The sequence below is a fragment of the Pseudochaenichthys georgianus genome, chromosome 16 (genome assembly GCF_902827115.2).
Source record: "Pseudochaenichthys georgianus chromosome 16, fPseGeo1.2, whole genome shotgun sequence".
NCBI lineage: Eukaryota > Metazoa > Chordata > Actinopteri > Perciformes > Channichthyidae > Pseudochaenichthys > Pseudochaenichthys georgianus.
In genome coordinates this window covers 28,651,548-28,672,010 of record NC_047518.2, presented here as the reverse complement: position 1 = coordinate 28,672,010, position 20,463 = coordinate 28,651,548, and the positions used below count along the sequence as shown (strand labels likewise).

The following is a 20,463-nucleotide window of genomic DNA, read 5'->3' as shown; positions in this document are numbered from 1 at the left end:
CATTGTTCGGCTGATTGACCACCCCCCTCACCCCCTACTCCTCCACACAGACTCATGTACAAAACACTGGCCCGATGTTACTATTTGGCTGATGAACAAAGACGTGTACACATCAGGGTAAGGACCGTGCACTTGATTTCCTGCTTAGCATTTAACACGTTGTCTCTTTACAAACCATAGTTGGGAATGATGGGTGTGTCCGGCCAGTCTATCTGACTCCATGCATTGTCCCTCCAACCCTATTCATGTCTGTCTCTTTCAGTAAAATAATGGACAACACCCAATACTCCCTTATCTTGTCCTGGACTCATGATTCAATCATTTTTCTTTTCTTACTGCTAAACTTCCCCCAATTTAGTTGTTCCTCATATAAGACTAATGTCTATTTACAAGGCCACCACTATCAGACCTAATGAGTCACTCATGTGCACTGTGCTAAATCCATAACATTCCAAATCCATAACATTCCCTTATCCTGTGGTACTGGTTGGATTGGTAAACACACAGAGGATGTATTCTACTGACTTTGGGGATCCTCTGACTTTACTCGAGTTCCACCAAAAGGGAAATGTATCGACAAATGTTCATGAATTAAAAGAAAAATGTGGTCTGTCTCAGGATGACCTGTATTCTGTTCACCTGTTTATTTCTGACATTTAATCCAGATCCTTTATCAAGTCAACATTGAAATGTGTTCAATATTGTTGTTTATGATCAAACACTTGATAAGCTAATGACATTACCATCAGCTACACCTTTTGCTAAGTGCCAATTAGTATGTCAGCATGCTCAATTCCAGCAGTCAACATTGTAAACATTTAACCACAACAGCATGTTAGCAATGACCTGAGAATTATGTTGTTGCTAGTATTTAGCCCAGCTAACCACTAGCATGACTGTAGTATTTTGTTTACCTAAACTTCTGTCATGTTACACCAGAACAATACAAAAATCCAAACCTATATTTCTCTTGGATATTATTTTCTTCTTGTCCCAGGTTTTATCGTTTCTACCGCCGTCTCATTTACACATTCTTCCCTTCTACTTCCTCATCGCCTGCTCAAAAGTCCCCCCCCCCTTTTTTTTTTGTTCTCTCTTTCAACTCTAGCTCATTTATCTCCAACTTCCAGGACGTTTAGCCTAGTTTTTCTACATAACACTCAACTCCAGCACAATACAGTGTTGTGTCTGTGTTCTCCGTCAGGGGCAGGCTCTTTGGGCTCAGGAAGAGAGGCCAATGTCACACACACATATACACACACACACACGATGAGAACCTCTGGCACGGCCTTTCCCACCACTGCACTCTCTATATCAACATACTCACACAAACAAGCTCATTCACACTGCTGCACCATCAAACAGGCTTTTGTCTCTTCTTGTGTTGTTTTTTTCTCTCTCTCTCTCTCTCTCTCTCTCTCTCTCTCTCTCTCTCTCTCTCTCTCTCTCTCTCTCTCTCTCTCTCTAACAAGCAATAAGAAACACAAGTCATTGATCGTTTAGGTAAAAATGTATTAACATGGCACCTTTTGCGTCTTCTTCTTACACACTTTAGAAGTGCGAATCAGCGCTGACAACCGGCTGTTTCATTTGCATAACATGTCCATATTACAGATTATAATGAGGAGACAAGCAAGACTCCATTACCCACGACAGTCAGCCATGAGAGAAATACACATTATTCAGTCTTTTAAACAAACACTATGATGTTATTTTTTTTTTACTGTATTTGTAATCTCATATACAAATAGTTTATAAAAATAGCATTACCAATAAAAGTAGACAATATTTTGTCGTGGACATAATCCAACATACACATTATGTAACAGAAAGACTCTGACATGAAATATATAATAGAAATAACAAATATAACTTACTGCTACTGATAACTCAATATATGTGTCTGCACCAGGATACAAAAGCGAGAGTACCAAATCTAAAAGGATATGAAACCATCATTGCATCACCAGGGAATAATATGAATATACTATATTATTCCATACATGAGTACCAGGGAACAGAGCACAATATGATATTAAAATAGCAGCCAGCAAGTTTCAACTCCACATCTTTGGCTAGTAGGTGTGTCACATTCACCGGATTGGGAACAGATTGCAAGTCTCCTAGCATGTTGGAAGATCAGTAAATGCCATTCATCTTTAATGGCAAACAGGATCTCACATAAGGCACTTGAAGGACACAAAGAAGGAGACATGATTAACAAATAGTTTCAGCCAAAAAAACTGTTGAACCAGACCATCACACCATTATTTGAGAACACCTCCCCAAAAACACACAAAACTGTCTCCACTTCAACAGTGCTCACCATTTAACAGTTTATCTCTCTCTGCTGTACAAGACAGGTGATGGGCAGGGCTCTTCGCTGCAGCCCTTCATGGTGTCAACAGATCTTTTTCGTTTTTATTACTTCCCCCCTCATGTTCTCATGTCTACATGGACCTATAAGCAGGTGAGCTTTGATTGACAGCCGCAAATCTCCAAAACAGATAAAATCTGATGAGGCTGGTGAAGATCCCAGGCGTGTTTGGAACCTGCAATGAACACAAACAGGAAGAACATTTAGGAAACCATAGCTTTCATTTGACCTACATTTCATTTCAGTTTTAAAAGGTGCGTTACCAGGTGTGATTTGTGTGCATATTCACTGTTGTGTCTTACCCAAATATATTGGTCGTGTAGCTGGAGGCCGTACAGGACCCAGGAGGTTGAAGTGAAGAAGGTGGCGACACTCAGAGGGAAGGACAAGCGCTGAACATCACGACTACGCACTATCTGTACCTGAAAGGGAGGTGGGAAAGAGATAACAATAACTTAACAAATAAAAACGTTACAGCTGCTGTAATTAAAGTGTTTTATATGGATCAAATAACTCTGTAATGTGAAAGATATAATTCGCAGTGACAAACAAAGATTATCATTGACTCCTCTGCAGATCCCCACAGACCAAAACAGAGCTAAAAGGACAATGAATATCAGAATTGCATATGTTAGATGTCATCTCCAAATGAATAATTATGTCGCTATGTTCTGCTGAATGTGTAAATAGGAAATAACATGCTTATTTGCCCCCCCTCCAAATAAAACAAAATGCTGCTAAAATACACACTGCATTAGGGCTCTAGCATAATTACATTCAAGTACTGGTCAAATAGCTTTGGCATTCCCCTCGCACAGTTACAACGTTGACACAGAAATTCTACATTACACACAAAGAAATTGGCTTCACGATTAGTGTGTGGGTATGACCAAGTATGCAAGGTAAGAACTCCTCTCAACTACAGATCACTATTTGTGCATAAACAATTCCAACACTATGAATGCCTTTCATAAAGAACAGTCTGAATAAGTGTGATATTATCCCCGCTAATAAGTGCAAACAAAAAGATGATGTAAAGAGACATAATGTAAACCCAAACAGATAGAGACAGAGAATAACAGGAAGACGCAGATGAGAAAAAAAAGGCAGGAAACTGACTGAGGGTCATTCAGTGCTCTGAAGCAGATGGAGGGAAGGAGACAAACAGGATAGTGGACGGAGCAACAAGATGACACAACGAGACAAAAGAAAGAGAGGGACCAGGGGACTTATCCCTTCAGTGGTAAATATGCACGTGCAGAGTTTACCTGAAAGAGGTCAGATACTTAGACACTGATATGGACAGCTGCTGCCTGTTGTCTGTGCAGAGGTTCAGTATAGGTACATGGTCAACAAATAAAACTACATGTGTTTTTTACAGTTGTGTTGTGAAGTGAATATTGCTAATTTTGTATGCACTGTGACACATACAAAAACACTTAAGAATAACATCCTGCCTAAAAACTTAATTTGCAGGTTTCACAGGATGCATTCTTTTTCAGTGACGGTTTCATCTCTTTGGAGGTAAAATATGTAAACTTTGTACAGTAGAATCATTATAAAGCCCTGGGCGCCACTTTTCTCTATTTCATCATTAGCGCTCCTTTACAGGAACGACATAAATCCACCAAAAGCTACACTTACACATGAAACCAGCTGTCATTCGACAGGTTTTAAGAGGCGGAAACACAGAATTTACTCGTAACATGAATGACTGCCTACACTTTGGGCTGTGCAATAATTCACTAAGCTCATTTCTTAAACTCAACATAATTTTGATAAATAACTCATAGATTTATTATAATTAAAAAAAGAGTGCCATCCAAACAAGGTATGACACCAATAAGGGAACGCATATGATCAAATCAAAAGACTATCTTGTTTGATTTTTCACTACATGAAGATCAATCCTATGTATGTATATCATAACTGGTTTGTTGATAAAGTATTAAGTGATTATTTATACTTTCTAGATTTGCACAACAGAACAAGCAATTAAGAGTGATAAAAAAAACAGCATTACATTTTCATCTTGGCATTTTATAGATTTTGTTCAAAAGACGGAAGATTTGAAAATGTATTTATCGGGCAACTGTCTGTCCCTGTGATACTTTGCATATTGGTAGCAGAGGTGAAAGTAGGTCTACTCAAACATTTTACTAAAAGTAGCATTATCATTGAATAGTAAAAAAGTATTGGCACCATAAGTACAAATATTGATGATGCAGAATGGACCATTTCAGAGTGATACATCATCTTACTGGAATGCAATAATTGATCTATTAAAGTGTTCTCTACTTTAAGGTTGCAGCTGCCGAAGGTGAAGTTAATTTTAATTAGTTTATATATATATATATATATATATATATATATAAATACTTCCCCCAGTGAACATTTAAGTCTACCCTTATTTTGTATGCCTTAATAGAGTAAAAAGTAAAATATTTGCCTATGAAATGTAGAAAATGGAAATACTTAAGTAAAGGACAATACCCTCAACATTTTACCTAAATAAAGTATTTCTGTAAATGACCACCAGTGGGTATTGCATATTGCTAGAAATGGGATACTTTTTAATCTCCTCATATCTTCATTTGACTGTGAGCATGCACTGTGCGTGTTGTGTTTGTTTGTAATGCGTGTGAGCATGTACCAGGTCAGTGAGTGGGGACAGGTACATGCTGACAGTGATCACGCTGCAGGTGAGGCCGAGCTGGCTGAGCTGAGAGTCTCCTTCAGGAAGAAACGTGGTGAAGTAGAACCAACCGCACGCCAGCACCGTCCCTGCTGCTACAGTCTGGGACGTCACCAGCCTCTGACATGAACACACAAAAAACACAGAGTTGAGGTGAGACAGGATTGTGCCAATTTAATAATAGTTGTATCCGCACTGAGTGGCATCCGTCTACCCTTATTGGCTCACCCTTTGTGTTGTGTAGTGGAGGTACGCGATAATGTAGAGGATCTGGAGAAGAGCTCCGATAACGTTGACGAAGACAATCGTTTTATCTTTCTTCAGAAGCCCATAATACAACCAGCCCAGGTTACTGTGGAAACATGATGGGCATCAGATGTGATGACCACACACACACACACACACACACACACACACACACACACACACACACACACACACACACACACACACACACACACACACACACACACACACACACACACACACACACACTCTTACTTAAGACACGTGAAGAGGAAAGGTAGAAACTGGATGTTGTCTGCACTCTTGGTTTCTCTCATCTTCTTCAGGTCGGTCCTAAATACACGCACAGACGTAGGCAGAGACAGAGAGACAGAGTAAAGTTTATTTTACAAGTTAACAGCACTGTGGATAACATGGGTTCAAACAATTATTCTTAATGCACTAATGTGTCCTTCAAACCAATAAAGTAGCATAAACATGTGAATGGAAAATGTGCTCTACAAGATTACATTAGCCATTTAACTTACAGTCCAGTCGAGAACATCCCGACTGTAAACACGATGCAGGCCCATGACAGAAGCTGCATTACATCCATAGAAGGAGAGAAAAAGACTCTAACAGTCTACCTGGTTGTGTGTTTTACGAGCAATGTGTGCTTTTATAAACTGGTGCTTAAATTGGTTGCAATAAAAGATAGAATACAACTACGCGGACGATCTGTTTATCTCACTGTGTATTTCCGTGTTTGCAATCAGTGTGCTCCTGTTTCTGCGCTCTGATTGGCTGTGGGATGAAGCATGTGGGAAGGGTTGCTCCAATAGGATGTTGAAACGATGCCATTTGCACGCGCGTCATGACGTTGAAAAAAGTAGTCGGTAGAAGTAAATTAGAAAGACGGATTCAAACTTTACCGATCAAAGAACAAAACCTTCTTAAAACACACACCACGTCTCTTTAAAACAGTAATAAGGCTAAGTTAATACGGGCTGTCCTTCGAGCTGTACAACTTGCATTGATCTCTACCTGAAGCAGGACTGGGGACGAGTGCTCAGGGACCGTCTACAAAGTGCAACACCGAAAATAAATACTGCAAAAATATTCAATAACTTCATTCAGTGAAGTGAAATAGCTTTACACAATAATTGTATCCTATATTTCTTTGAAGAAATATACTTTTGCATGATTTTGGTGATTTCCTGTAGTGGATAATGGTTTTATTAGCAATGCAATTCACCAAAAACAAATTAAATTGGTCAAAAATAATAAAATAGAATTATAGTACACTGAGATGAATCATGTAATATTCACTGAATCCAAACCATTTTAAGGAATATGTGTATATGATCAGCAATAAATCATTACTTGACAGATATTAGAATTTTTAAGGTTCACTGATCCTGCTGATGGATTTTGACTTCAGCGTGTTGTAAATGCAGGACTACCAGAATTACCTCTGTTCCCCCACAATCATTGGCCTTTCGATCAAATGACTCAGGCTGAGCATCATAGCTGCAGAAGTAGGTGAGTTTAAAAAAGGACCATTGTTAACAATCTCTCAAACTTGACCTTTAAAGGTGGGGTAGGTACATTTCAGAAACCGGCTCGAGATACACTTTTTGTTATATTCCATTAAATGCTCTTAACATCCCGATAGTAATGAATATCTTAAGTGCTATGACAAAAAATCCATAAAAAAATTTCATCTGTCGAAGCCGTAATACTGTAAAAAGTACAACCAACCGGCCCGGCTAAACGGATTGGATGGCCTACCTGCCTGTCAGCCTTCCATCGGGGCACAAACTTATCTCGTGCCCTCATTGGTCATGTGCACGTTCGTGTGTGTTGGAGGAGGGGCTCTATAAGGAAGTGGCAGATTTTCTCCGGTTGTGTATTTTCAAATTCTAGCTATCTCGAGCAGATTTCTCAAATTTACCTACCCCACCTTTAATGTATAATGTTCCCTTCTTCACTTTTTTTTTATTTTAGCTTTAACAGAAAGAGTTTGCATCTGACATTTTATTTTTCAGTTTATCTTATAATGATTATTGTCATTTCTACAGATGCTCTTTTGTCTCTGGTTCCTGTTATTACATTGTAAATAAAATATAGACTATAATTGCAATATCTAAAGCTCTTTCCTAAATGGACCATTTGTCTTGTCTATACTTTCAGACATGTGAAATATCTCAATATGTTTCCTAAGTACACGTGGTTTCTTGCTTTCTAGAAGAACTAACTGTATATTTGCCAATATTTTTCGTAAGTACAACTTGAAGTGCATTTCATTGTATTTTACTTTTGCTCCGCCTATGCAGAGGGAAATACTGAATTATTTCTTATTTTCGGCAACATCTGATTGCTGTGGTTAGACATTGTGCCAATTAAGATTTTACATACAACATTAACGTAAAAGTATGAAAATATTGCAGAGTACACATTTCTGATTTGAGGGATTTTTGCCACTTCTTTGTCTCCAGTTTGATGATGTTTTTTATTTGTGAGGCTTGTACCGTTTACTTTTGTTAATCTTAGGGTTACAGTCTGTTTGCATTTCATAAACTCTGCACATTGCTGTATGACATCATGAAACATTATTGGGACAGTACTGTGAAAACCACCATGTTTGGTGTGTTTCATCGGGCAGTGAAATTCCTGCTTTAACCTGCACAGAACTATACAATTACATCAATGTTAGATTTCAGAGGCTGTGTGATCATCTGCGGTGCATTTAAACTATGACGTGAGTATAGAAATATCAACAACTCAGTTTAACTCCTGGATTTGAATGTGTATTTTGCGTGGTTTTACAGGGGACGGTGACTTTTGGCAGTTTTCAGTCAGCTCTGAGGTTTGCAGGTATGAAGGTCAGCGCACTGTGCTCCTCTTCATTCCAACATACCGCTGTGTAGATCCAAGAGTATAGAGCAGTACAAGAAAGGGAAAAAAAGGAGGGAAAAAAAGAGTCTAAACGAGGAGGCGAGAGTGACACCTTCACACCCTGTTGTCAGTTTGCTCGTGGGCCTCTCTGGCTGCACTATCCTGTATGGTTTTCAGACTGTGAAATCTAAGCCAGGGCAAGTTGTGTACCCAGGGATGAAAGGTGGGAGAGGGCAGAGAAAAGGGGGGATGAGAATTGAGGTTGGGAAAGACCTGGAAATGTAGAGGAGAGATTTTATCGGTACCAAAATATTGTGTCATTCATAACAATGATGTCAGCGGGATTTTAAGACCCAAAATGAATACCCACTGGTGCTAATGAAAAACAAAGAAACTATAATTACGTCACGTTTTTTATTTCACATGTTAAAACAGTTTCTTATAGTTTTCTCTATGTACATATTCACATATACAGTTACAAAATGAAGCATGATTAACAAGAAAACAAACAACTGTAAATGTAATCTGGGAAGTCCCTTCAGTTTGAGGTTTGGCTATGTGCAAATGGAAACACATCTGCACATCAGCCAGTGTACCATGGAGAAATGAGTGAATAACCATAAGTACTGAAGATGCTCAGCTCCCTGAATCCCATGTTTGTTTTCAAATGTATCTTCATATATTTGTCTGCTGATCAGTGGCTCTCTGCCTAATGAGAACATGTAATCTACTAGTAAGGACTTGGGACACAAAAAATAATACATATTTTTAGGATCCTAATTGATTCTGGTGCATTTCTTCTAATCAAATCAAACACTTCATTAAATGTATTATGTTACTTTAGTGTTTAATGACCCATGAGCCTGTGTTGTCTTATAGCTGAACTGAAAGAGTGTGTGAAATCAGATCCTTTCAGTTGAGTTCAGCTAAACCAGATTGACTGCTTTTGTATCTCAGTGGTGTTTTGACAGACTTGAAAGATAAAACAGACTTCAGATGGAACAATAGGGAGCTGAGTGCTACACAACAACATGACACAAATCCTACAGTCCTGGAAGTTGAGGACAACATTTGCAATACAGACTTAATAACTTCTCTACATGTAGAGGAAGAAAAATGACTAACATTTGGAGATGGGGAGCACAATGCAAATTTGTACCAAAGTTGAAAACACGGGATAATGAATACAATGTATTCCTCTTGTCCTTTTGATAATCATCCACAAAGTATTTGATCAGTTTGCTTGAAGTTTTGTTCATAATGACTTTTAAAAAAGAATGCATCTTAAACGATCATAAAGGAGAATTTCCATCCTCGTTATAAAAGGTCCTCTTCTTTGGAACGATCCACGTTCCACATTCACACAAATAAACACGCAAACGCACACTCACAGCACTGTCCATGCTTGTATAAAAAATATGTATAAAAAAAATCTGTGTTCATTCATGGTCCCAATGACCGGCATTGAGTTGACATTGTCTCTGTTTCAGCATCCTGCTCAGTCTTAGTGTAGCATCAGGGCTAACAGGGCTGGGAGCAGGGTGAAGACGAGTGAAAAGGAGACCAGCTTTGCTTGTGAACTGCCGACGCTCCTCTGTACTTTTGGCTCCATCGCAGCAGGGTCATCTGAGAAAAGAAAAGGGAGGGAGAGTCAGTATTGGATTTCATCAATCAGGCATCTAAAACACCCCCAGCTGAGCTCCTCGCAGACATGGGACTGCTGTGACTATGTTGCATTTGTCTGGTATTTTAGTTTAAACGATCCTCACCTGCTGGGAGCCGGTTAGAAGGGTTGTGAACTCCTCCAGAGGGTAACTTCCCTTTGCCTCCATCTGAGCTCTTTCCTGTATTTTCTGCCTTGGATTTTTCTACATTGGTCTTTGCAGAGCCGCTATTCCCGGCAACATCCACTTTCAGCCTTAGACAATCCTGGCCATGGTGATGCATTGGCTTGGCTGTGGAAAATAAAGAAGAAGGGACAGTTTTAGTACAAGATACCTTCTGAGGATCACAACAAGTTGATGAAAATGTTTTATTAATTATACTTACAGATATAATAATAGCTTTCTCCCTGTCTGAATTCCTTGCCCAGGGTAAAGGGGGTAAAACGCTGGAATTTCTCTGAGAATTTCTCGGGGGCGTGGGGAGCAAACGGCCGTGAGCACTCCCAACGCAGCTGGTCGAAGGAGTGAGGCTTGCACACCTCGTAGTCTTCCTTCTCCACCATGTACAGAACGTAGCGCTCAGCTGCATGCGATGACACCTCACCGTGGGTGTAGTGGGGGCAGATGATGTCCAGATAGTCGTTAATACGCACTTCCACTTTGTACTCATCCCACAGGAAGCTGAAGGGAGACAAAAAGAAAGGAGGAGGTTACTCACAAATGTATTAATCGAGCAGGGAACGTTTTCAGTTACCAAAAAAACAGAGACAAATATTATCGGTTGGGGTTTTGTTAATTTTCAAAACACACCCTTACAGCATTGCTCATACAACACCACTTTAATAGTAACAATGAGGGCTAATCACACATTTGCACGTACAGCAACAGCAAACAGGCTTACTCACGCGATAACGCACTTTCACACACAGTCACAGCTACTAGGGTGTAGGTCAGGTACCATGTGAGGGTGTTTGTGCTGTACTTGTGCAAAGGCGGATCAGGTCGGACTTGTTCACTTTTTACGAACGAGAAAAAATGCTAGAATCTCACACTACCACCAACCCACTCACACACCTTCATGCTCTCTTCCCCCTGTTTTGCCTTCAGCAGATATTCACTTCTCACTTGTAAGGACAATATCTCCCATTCTCTTGCTATTCCACTTTTCTATCTTATACATATAATATATATATATATATATATACAGTGTCGTTTTCCATCAAGTCTTTTTCAACTGCTTCTGTCTCACTAAATTGTCCACCTGGGTGTGTGTCCATTAATGTGTCAAAGCTCCTGTTGTGAAGCCTGACACTAATTAGCTGTCTCCATCTGAAGATCTGTCTCTTATTTCTCTGGGATTTCATTAAAGACAAAGACAGAGTGGGTGGAAGACCGTCAGACTGTCGCTTTCTTTCTCCCTTTTCATCTTCACCCTTCATTTAGTTTTATGGCTCTTTACAAGACTCCCCGGCTCCTCTTTGCTCACTTCCTATGCTTGTTTGCGGTCCTAATGAAGTTTAGAGGAAAGATGAACAATTTCTAGAAATGCAGCACTGCATATTTGCAGTGACAATGTTCAATCAAAACACGAGTTGTTACATTTTCCCCTCACTAAAATTGAACTCTTTGATATTAATTAGCTATGAATCAGTGATGAACTGATTTGTTGGGGCCACATATTAACCTGTATGTTGAATGACTGCTTGTAGATGCATTGTGGAGATTGAAAGTGATACGATAACAGCTCCTTTATGTCTGCAATTGTTTATGTGTGCTGTAAGTGTGTGTGCCCCAGCATCAAAGCCAGGGACGTGGTGTCCCCAGCCCCCCTTGTCCTGTTGTTGTGGCTCCTGTTAGGACCCCCTGGTCAAGTCACAGACAAACTGGCTCCAATCGTGGGCCTCTAACCCCTCCTTCCTGCCACTGTACTAGTGTGTGTGTCGTTAGAGCTAACCTATACCTGTCAAAACATGCTTTGTTCCCTGAGCACAGCTCTACACTTGTTATCCAGGGCTAACAGGCTGATCAGCCTCCACTTGCAATCACTGCTCTCGCATAGAAAAGGTTATTTGTATGCGTGTACACTCCTGTGTATGTGTGCACGCCTTTGTTTGTGTGTATTTGCAAGTGCACATGTTTTAGTGAAAGAAAAAAACAGACATAGTCTGTAGCAGCCTAATTGGCAAAAAAGATCTCTCGTCTTGTTCCTCTCTGCTCTGTTTTCTTTTGAGAAGGAGCAGTAATAACAGAAGAAGAAGAAAACAAGGTACTTGGAGATCTCTAGTTGTTTCCTCTGAAGTAAAGAGTAGTTTCAAATTGTATAGGATACACCTTTTTTCCCACACTGCGTCCTGGCCTACCTCCGCTTGGAAACACAGGCTTGTCAAAAGCCAACAAAAACAGACTGTTGCTAATTTCATTCACAACTCATGCTTTTAGGAAAACTCTCCTTCTATCCTTCTCTTCACCTCCTCATTTGCCCCCCTCCTCCTGCACTCCACCATTGGTCTGGCTAATTAAAAGCTGTTAGGGGTCTGGGGCCAACGTGTTCTCTTGAAAAGGAGGGGAGGGGGAATGAATGGGGTGTAATTACACCCTTTCCCTCCCCAAAGACAGATTGCCTGAAGGCTGCAGGGCCCTTTCAACCCCTACCTTACCCCATGTGGAGCTTTCACTACCCTGCCTGGTGTGGATGTGTGTTATATGTGTGCTCATATGACTGCAAGTTGTTTTAAAGTTTGTGATGTCCAGTTTTGTTAATATTCGAACAATCCTTTCCCCCCTGGGATTCTGTTATCTTTATCTCGCAACAAATCAAGTAACTGGAAAAAACTCAGGGGCAGAATTGCATAGTAAACCTTTGTCTCACTCCATCCGCCTCGCTCCCTCTACTTTACGTTTCACTCATCAAAGCTCTCCACCCTCGGAGACTCTCGTATCCCTCTGCGTTTTCTCTCGCCTCTGACTGACAGTTCTCGGGAGAGTGAGAGTCGCGTTAACGTGATAGCTATGTCGTGTGTGAGAGTGAGAGCTAGGTGTGTGAGATGTTGCAAACCTCCTTTCCACACAGGGTCTACTTCCCGTGTGTTAGTTTGTTTGTGTGTATGTGAGTGTTTTCATGGGAGAGGGATACTCTGAAGACCCTTATTCAGGGCGTCTCATGCTCCGGGCTCATGAGCACATCTGTTTATCAAGGCCTACTGAAGCCTCTTGTGTGTTGAAGTGTGTGTGTGAGTTTTCTTGCATGTGACTGAGGTGTGGGTACACAGCAAGGGTTGAAGGTGGCTGTAGCCGTTCTTCCTCTCTGCGGCAAAGAGGTCATTTCTCACTACGGAGCTACTGTTGCTTTTACGTCAGCGGGCAAGTTGTGTGTGTGTGTGTGTGTGTGTGAGTTTAAGGTTATAAAATGGGTTATGACAGTAGGTGAGTTCTTCAACACTCGGCCTTCTCACTTAGGCTTTAAAGTCCTGCTATTGTCCTTGCACAGCTCTACCACCTCTTTCATTTTCTTTCTGCCATTCCTCTTTCCCTGTTGTCCCGCTGTTTGTCGCCTGACTCTCACTGGCTGCAGTCAAACAACTGACACAGGAACTCTGTCTTTCAACGTTCCCTCTAGGGAGCATTTCAAACTGTCAGCTGGGTCGAGGGGTTAGAGTTCAGGGTCGCAACTTCTCACACACGCTAACATCTGAGTCAGCGCTGAAGATATTCGTTTCACACACTGAGCAAGTCAGCACTGTCAAACACTAAACAGATGCATCCCCCTCCATTTGCTTTGCAGGTAATCAAGTAGTAAGTGTGCACACACTGGAATGTTAGATCTGTGGGGGGGGGGGGGGGGCTGCAGTTTGGAAGGTTTACTATGTTCTCACAAGGCGCACTCATCAAATTTCCAGTCACACTCTCATACACTTTTACTTTGACGTGTACACTTAATACCCTATTAATTTGCTGTGGAATAGCAGCTTCACACCTCCTTCCACACAGGCAGAGGAGCTGTCAGTGGTTCTAATGGGTTTAGCAGCTCACTAGTGGGATACTCCATTACTGAGCCAATCTAATATACACTGTTACATCTTTCTAGATTAGCTTCCAATGTAATAGAGCCTCATTCTTCCTCTGTCTCATTGTCTTGCAATAAGAAGACAACTCTTCGTCTACTAGGCACCAACACCATTGGCTGTCGCTACTCAGCTTCACTGTAGTAACTACATGCTAATCTGTGTTGTTATACGCATGCACTATAGTTAAAATACTGAGAGTCCTTTTGGCCCTTGCAAGATAAGCATTTAAAGTGGTCAGTCCAGCCGTTTCTCCATTATTCAATTCAAGACGTCTCCCCTCCCTTCATCCATCACTGTCCACTCTCTCCTCCCTCCGTCTGCCTCTCCTTTATTCTTCCAAAATCAGCCCATCCCCCTTCTGCCTATCCTCTATTTTTCTCTTGTCTGTTAATGCTGACATAATATACCAACGCTCTTCATCCAGGCTAATTTCTCAACACAAATCCCTTTCTCTAGTTCACCCTTCTTTCACCCTGCACCCCGGCCTCAACTCCTCCTCCTCTCTGCCCCCAAAATCCTTTCACCCTGTCTCCGTTATTGTAGCCTCCTATTCTGTCTGCGATGAATAGAGGAAGGCCAAATGCTATCATGCTTGGTTTCATATGTTTTGGGGTCATTGAGAGTTAATCTGTGTTCCTCTGTCTGTCTTGATTAGCTGAGTGAGAGGGAAAAAGTTCAGTAACTTCTTCCAAAATGAAATATTTAACTTGTCATATTTGAAAAAAAGTGTTAATTAACTGAGGCAGAACGTCCTCGAAATACTTGAGCAGGAGTCCATCTGTGAGAAATATTTAGTCAGTTCTGCCCTTAGAGGGCGACTGTGGGCTATGAGTGGACAACAGTGCCACGGTATGCCTGAAATGCTATGAATGAGCAGTGTACACATAGCACGCACACGCATGCTTGCCCACACATACTATGATAGTGCTAGGCAGGAGTAGGCTTCTCTAATGTTAGCAGAGCCAAAGCTCAGAGGTGCTCTGGTGGAAAACTACTGGGGCCAAAACAGAGGAAGGCCTGTGAGAATGGGGGGGACTGGGAGGAAGTCTGGACCACAGATAAGGAAGCGAGAGGAAGAGCAGAGAGAAAAACAGAGGTGCAAGGATACTGTGACCGGGAATGAGAATGACCAAAGACCTGGGACACATATATGAACTATATAATGTAGTTTGCCTTATTTAGCCAGCTGGTGCTGGGTGGGATGATGCATGAAAGTATGTATGTTCTATAAGCATGTATGGAAAGAGGACAGTTATATCAGTAGGTAAATCACACAAATCCTTCTGATATTAAATGGAAGTATGCACAGCAGGCTAAATGAAATGTCCAATAGTGCTTGTAATTGATTGTTCTGATGAAGGAAGCATCCCATCAGGGAGATTATGGAGTGAATTATTCATTATGACATCTCCAGGTTTATTAAGGAATGTATCTATATATATTGTAATGATTACACAATAAACCACCGACCCACATACACAGACTATAGTGGATAACGAAAATGACAAAAGTTACATCACAGGATCACATGGGCATATATATATATATATATATATATATAGCCAGCAGGATGATGGTTTTGTGTCTATGGGTCAGATTACAAGTCATCTGCAATCTATGTAAGTGTGTGTGTGTGTGTGTGTGTGTGTGTGTGTGTGTGTGTGTGTGTGTGTGTGTGTGTGTGTGTGTGTGTGTGTGTGTGTGTGTGTGTATATGCTCTCAGTCTGGTGAGATTAGAGGCCAAGAACCAGACGGGACGTGGGGTGGGGTGGGGAGGGGTAAATAATGATTGAAACGGGAGACGAATAGTGGGAACAAAATGTATAAAATGTACAAGTTAAAGGGAGTTAAAGGGGGAGGGGGGGGCTGGGCTCATCCTCCAGGCCAAATCTACGTGTTGAGGCAGGCCCGGACACAGAGCCAGACACAGAGGGAGATAAACAGAATATTACATTACACCAAACTCCTGATAAAGATATTTGCACGGATACCAGGGAGCATGGGAAATAAACCCGGGCCACTCTAGATGGATGAACGCCGCCAAATAACACAGAGATAACGGTAATAAAGGAGGCTGTGCTTCCACATCTGTGCTGAAAACTGGAGATATTAAATGCACAAAAAGAGATGGAGGGCACAGGGCTAGCGGCCACTCTGGGAGGAGTCCCAGCTGTTTAAGTGAGTAAAAGGAGTGAAGATGGGGAGAGGAAGAGACAGGTACAGTGAGAGAGCACACACACACACACACACACACACACACACACACACACACACACACACACACACACACACACACACACACACACACACACACACACACACACACACACACACACACACACACACACACACACACACACACACACACACACACACACACACACACACACACACACACACACACCTGAGATGAGTATAGTAACAGCGGGGTGGAATGCTGGCTGTAGCTAATATTAACACAAGTTCTCCCTCTCTTGCCCCCCAGAGTGTGTAAGTGTGAGTCACACATTTATCGTGTCTCGGTTAGGCTGCTTACGGGTACGGCCACTCCTTATTTTACTCTGACGTTGGAGCAAGCACACACTCACTAGGAGACACACTAATAATCACGTACTCTCCAAAACAAGAACACTTCCCGTTAAAGGTTGGTAAAGGGCATCACAAGTTCAACAAGACACACACACACACACACACACACACACACACACACACACACACACACACACACACACACACACACACACACACACACACACACACACACACACACACACACACACACACACACACACACACACACAGCACACGTATTAAATCCCTTTAAGACTTGAAGTATAGGATTACATTAAACTGTACCGACAAGTTAGTGAACATCAAACACACCCCACACAAACACACTCCTCAGCTGCTGTCAGTGTACTTCACATCTCTATATTCAACTACATGAATAGGCAGAATGCTGCCATCTGGTCACTGTCCTCCTACTAAGACAAATCACAGCTTCTCAATCATTAGAATCAAGTAGCATCAATTATCCACGGCCCGGTGCCGTCTAAGCCCTGCTGATGGATCAACATGATCCTTTCGAACAGGTGACTGATTGATCACTGGGGAACGATTTGGGGCAGGTGGGCTTTTAGCTAGCAAGCAGGAGTCCAGAAGATAAAGGGAGATGATGGAAAAAGAGAGGACAAGAGACAGAAGTGAGAGGTAATGTTAAGGGGGAGGTTAAGGAGGGGAATGAGGGATTCAAGTTGTGGAGATTAGACTGTACAATGTCATAATATATATAATACAAGTGGCATGTAGGGATCAGCCGATTATAGTTTCATTTTGGCTTATATGTCATTATCCTCTTGAGTGAGCATTGGGGAATGGGAAAGGTCTTAGTTCAACTGTAGTACAGCAGAGATGTGTGGTGAGTCTCAATTGTTGAATGTGAAGTTTATATCTGTCTGTGTCAGGTCTATGTTTAGACAAAAGAGATTAGACTTATGATTTTTCGTTATACAACTCTCATAAATAGTTCAGGGATGGATTAGAGATGGCGGACCACCCGGGTCTCCATCTCTGCCCTCTTTTTGTCTTCATTATCTTATTTGAACTAAAACTTGAAGCTCCAGTTTCCTCTCTCTCCAGACCAAAGAGCCTCTGGTTTCACATTTCTCTTCTCCCTTTTCTTTCTGTCTCACCTGAACCAGAGTTCTTTGCCTCTGTGCGTGGTGACTCAGGTGTAGAACTCAGGTGGGTCCAAACCCAGCCTGTGAGTCACACATGGACTAACCCATGACACAAGCACTGCTCTGACGATAGGACTTTCCATTAGACTCCTCTTATCCAATTATCAGGACAATTGTTTTCCTTGTTGCAGGGGCTATTTTTTGTTTAGCCCCGCGTCTATTGTCATTCTTAAAGGGCAATTAGAGAGACTGAGCCAGTAATGTAATCAAGACAAAGGCTAAAAGGCCATAATGGCTTTTGCCCTTGTTTAGTCTCGGTGGCGGGTTTTAATCGACCTATCTCGGGAGCAGAGGATCGGCCGGGGACCGTCCTTCTGTTTCAGCTCAGTTATAAAATAATACTGTATTTCAAGCATGGGGGGGATCACTCGCTCTACGCTAAAAGCTCAATACATCGCACCGCGATATTGCGCGTCTGTCAATCTCCATCGATCCCACTGAGTGGTAGGATAGCATTACATTTCTGACCTCAAAACAAAGTAATCAGCAATATCTGCCTCTCACTCTGACACACACACACACACACACACACACACACACACACACACACACACACACACACACACACACACACACACACACACACACACACACACACACACACACACACACACACACACACACACACACCACACACACACACACACCACACACACACACACACACCACACACACACACACACACACACACACACACACACACACACACACACACACACACACACACACACACACACACACACACACAGGTGCAGACCATACAGACAGCCTCAGTGGCCAAGTTCATACTCGTCAGGCTATTTTCTACTATTGGAGTACATGTCTGTGTATGTGTTGCGGTTAAATATAGTGGAGAATCTGTCCATCTGTCTTGGCATCCTGCTCACAGTCTTCTGCTTTTAAACCCCGCTGCTACAGTCTGAGCATAATCCTGTTAGGCGAGTTAAAAATGTAGACCTCACACCTTAACCGTCTCATGCACCTTTAATTGTCACCGAATGAAAAACAACAACAAGCTTTGCCAGTTGTAGCCTTTAGAGAGTGTAAACAGCCTCCTGGCCTTAATGACACAATGTATACAATATAGAAGCTTCACATGACATGTCAAATAAGATAAATTAGATCACTTGAAACATCGGGAAATACACACACTCACACAGACAGAGCAATGAATGACTGAGACTGAACTACATACAACTTGAGCCACATACTATCACTCGCACACACGACATAGTCATATAGCGCACACAATCACAGATCAGCACTTACTTTGGGTTCGAGCCGTTCCAGTAGACGCTGTGCCTCTCTGCACAAGCGAACCAAGCACCGATGCTCAGCGCCAAACACATCAGATACACCAACTCCATATCCCCTGTTCTCCAAAGGACGCTTGAGTGAAACTAAATAAGCGATAATTGAAAAAAACGCTTCTGTTATTGAAGTTTTTAATGCGTAAATACGCGCACCGAAAAACAACAACAACAACAACAACAACGGATTGAAAGCCCTCTAGTAGCAATGAAGGCAGATCAAGTGATGCAGTTCATCAAATACAGTGGCAACTCTTTAGTGGTTCACAGAAGCGCAACTTGTCTGTTTTGTGGAGCATACACTCCACCCCCCGATATAGTGCCAGCCAATAGCATTAAGACACAATCTGAATGCCCAGCCTACAGCAGCCACTAGAGACGCTCCTCCAGCTGCTCCCACTCTAAAGCAGGAACATCAAAAACACAAAAACAACTCTACTAGGATTATAATATGAACATCTTAGAAGAATAACAAATAAATGTAAGCCACTGTGTCATATTGGGCTGATAGGATAAGACATTATGAACAAAAAAAGTGAAAATGTTAATAGATTAAAAAACAACTGATAGGCTTATCTCTACTGTATGGAATATATTTTTAAGAGACTTAATAAGCACCAATGATCAACACATTTTATTTATTAAAGGCTACCATACAATAAAGACATTTAAAAAAATACAATTTGCAGAGGTGAGTGATCACAGAATATATTTCAAATGCATTATTTAGATCAAGCAAAACACATTTTCTTCATTATAAATATAGTCTTTTAGTCAATGTCCAGCAATCTAAAACATACAGTGTTCAAACTAACATTTGAAATGTAACTTATAGTAACTTGCTTTTGTCTAGTGGAGTACAAAGTACAGTATTCACATCTGAAATGTAGTGAGGAAGGATTCATTTAAAAACATGGAAATACGTTTTACATTTAAAAATAATTACTTAAAAATTGATTTAAGTGGTATTCGACAGCTACTGTGTTATGGTGGTATATTTTCTTGTTGTTATTGTTTTGTTCATACAAGTACACAAGTTTGTCAACTACTTTTTTCATTGCAATAAAATGCATTGTTAAAAACTGTTTGTTGACATGGACTTTGGAACCGAGCTGTTATGTGGCTGCACTTTCTTCTGTATGACATAACTTGAACATACGATATACTAATGTGTCTCAGTGTTCATTTGAGAATCTTCTGCAAAGAGACGTGCGTTCTTGCAGGCTGTTGTTGTGTAGGCCCACTGGAGTGCTAATTACATTTTGCAAGATAATAAATAATTATTACCCTCTTATCAGCCAATCTAATCTTCTGGTCTCTGCTTAGCTGCGTCCCCAGACAGGTACGTTTAGAAAACAACCTCACAGATGGTGTGGATAAAGTCCAGACCACGTGTCAGCGGGATAGAGGCCCCAGCAGGAGAGGGCTTCCCTCGGGCAGGGATGGACCCCAGCCTCGGTTAGCTGGTTCATAGCTGCATAGTAACAGCA

At 41.5% G+C, this 20,463-nt stretch overlaps 2 protein-coding genes across 3 annotated transcripts; both read right to left on the bottom strand.

The window, feature by feature from the left end:
• Window positions 1-1,495: 1,495 nt before the first annotated feature.
• On the bottom strand, window positions 1,496-6,094 carry slc50a1 (solute carrier family 50 member 1). Of its 2 annotated transcripts, XR_004553701.1 has the most exons (7): window positions 5,846-6,094; window positions 5,574-5,651; window positions 5,301-5,424; window positions 5,031-5,192; window positions 2,680-2,799; window positions 2,327-2,552; window positions 1,496-2,189 (listed from the first exon to the last, which is right to left on the bottom strand). XR_004553701.1 is itself a non-coding variant. In XM_034103348.1 (6 exons), exons 1-6 carry the CDS (start codon window positions 5,911-5,913, stop codon window positions 2,451-2,453), a joined length of 654 nt encoding a protein of 217 aa, XP_033959239.1. In that variant the 5' UTR covers window positions 5,914-6,094; the 3' UTR covers window positions 1,496-2,450. The 2 variants fall into 2 exon arrangements, 1 of the variants encoding a protein (XP_033959239.1); XM_034103348.1 differs by having other exon boundaries at window positions 1,496-2,552.
• Window positions 6,095-8,595: 2,501 nt separating this feature from the next.
• On the bottom strand, window positions 8,596-19,224 carry efna1b (ephrin-A1b). The gene is made up of 4 exons (XM_034103137.2): window positions 18,933-19,224; window positions 10,245-10,540; window positions 9,965-10,150; window positions 8,596-9,821 (listed from the first exon to the last, which is right to left on the bottom strand). The coding sequence occupies exons 1-4, from the start codon at window positions 19,028-19,030 to the stop codon at window positions 9,700-9,702; spliced, it is 702 nt and encodes a 233-aa protein (XP_033959028.1). The 5' UTR covers window positions 19,031-19,224; the 3' UTR covers window positions 8,596-9,699.
• Window positions 19,225-20,463: the final 1,239 nt, after the last annotated feature.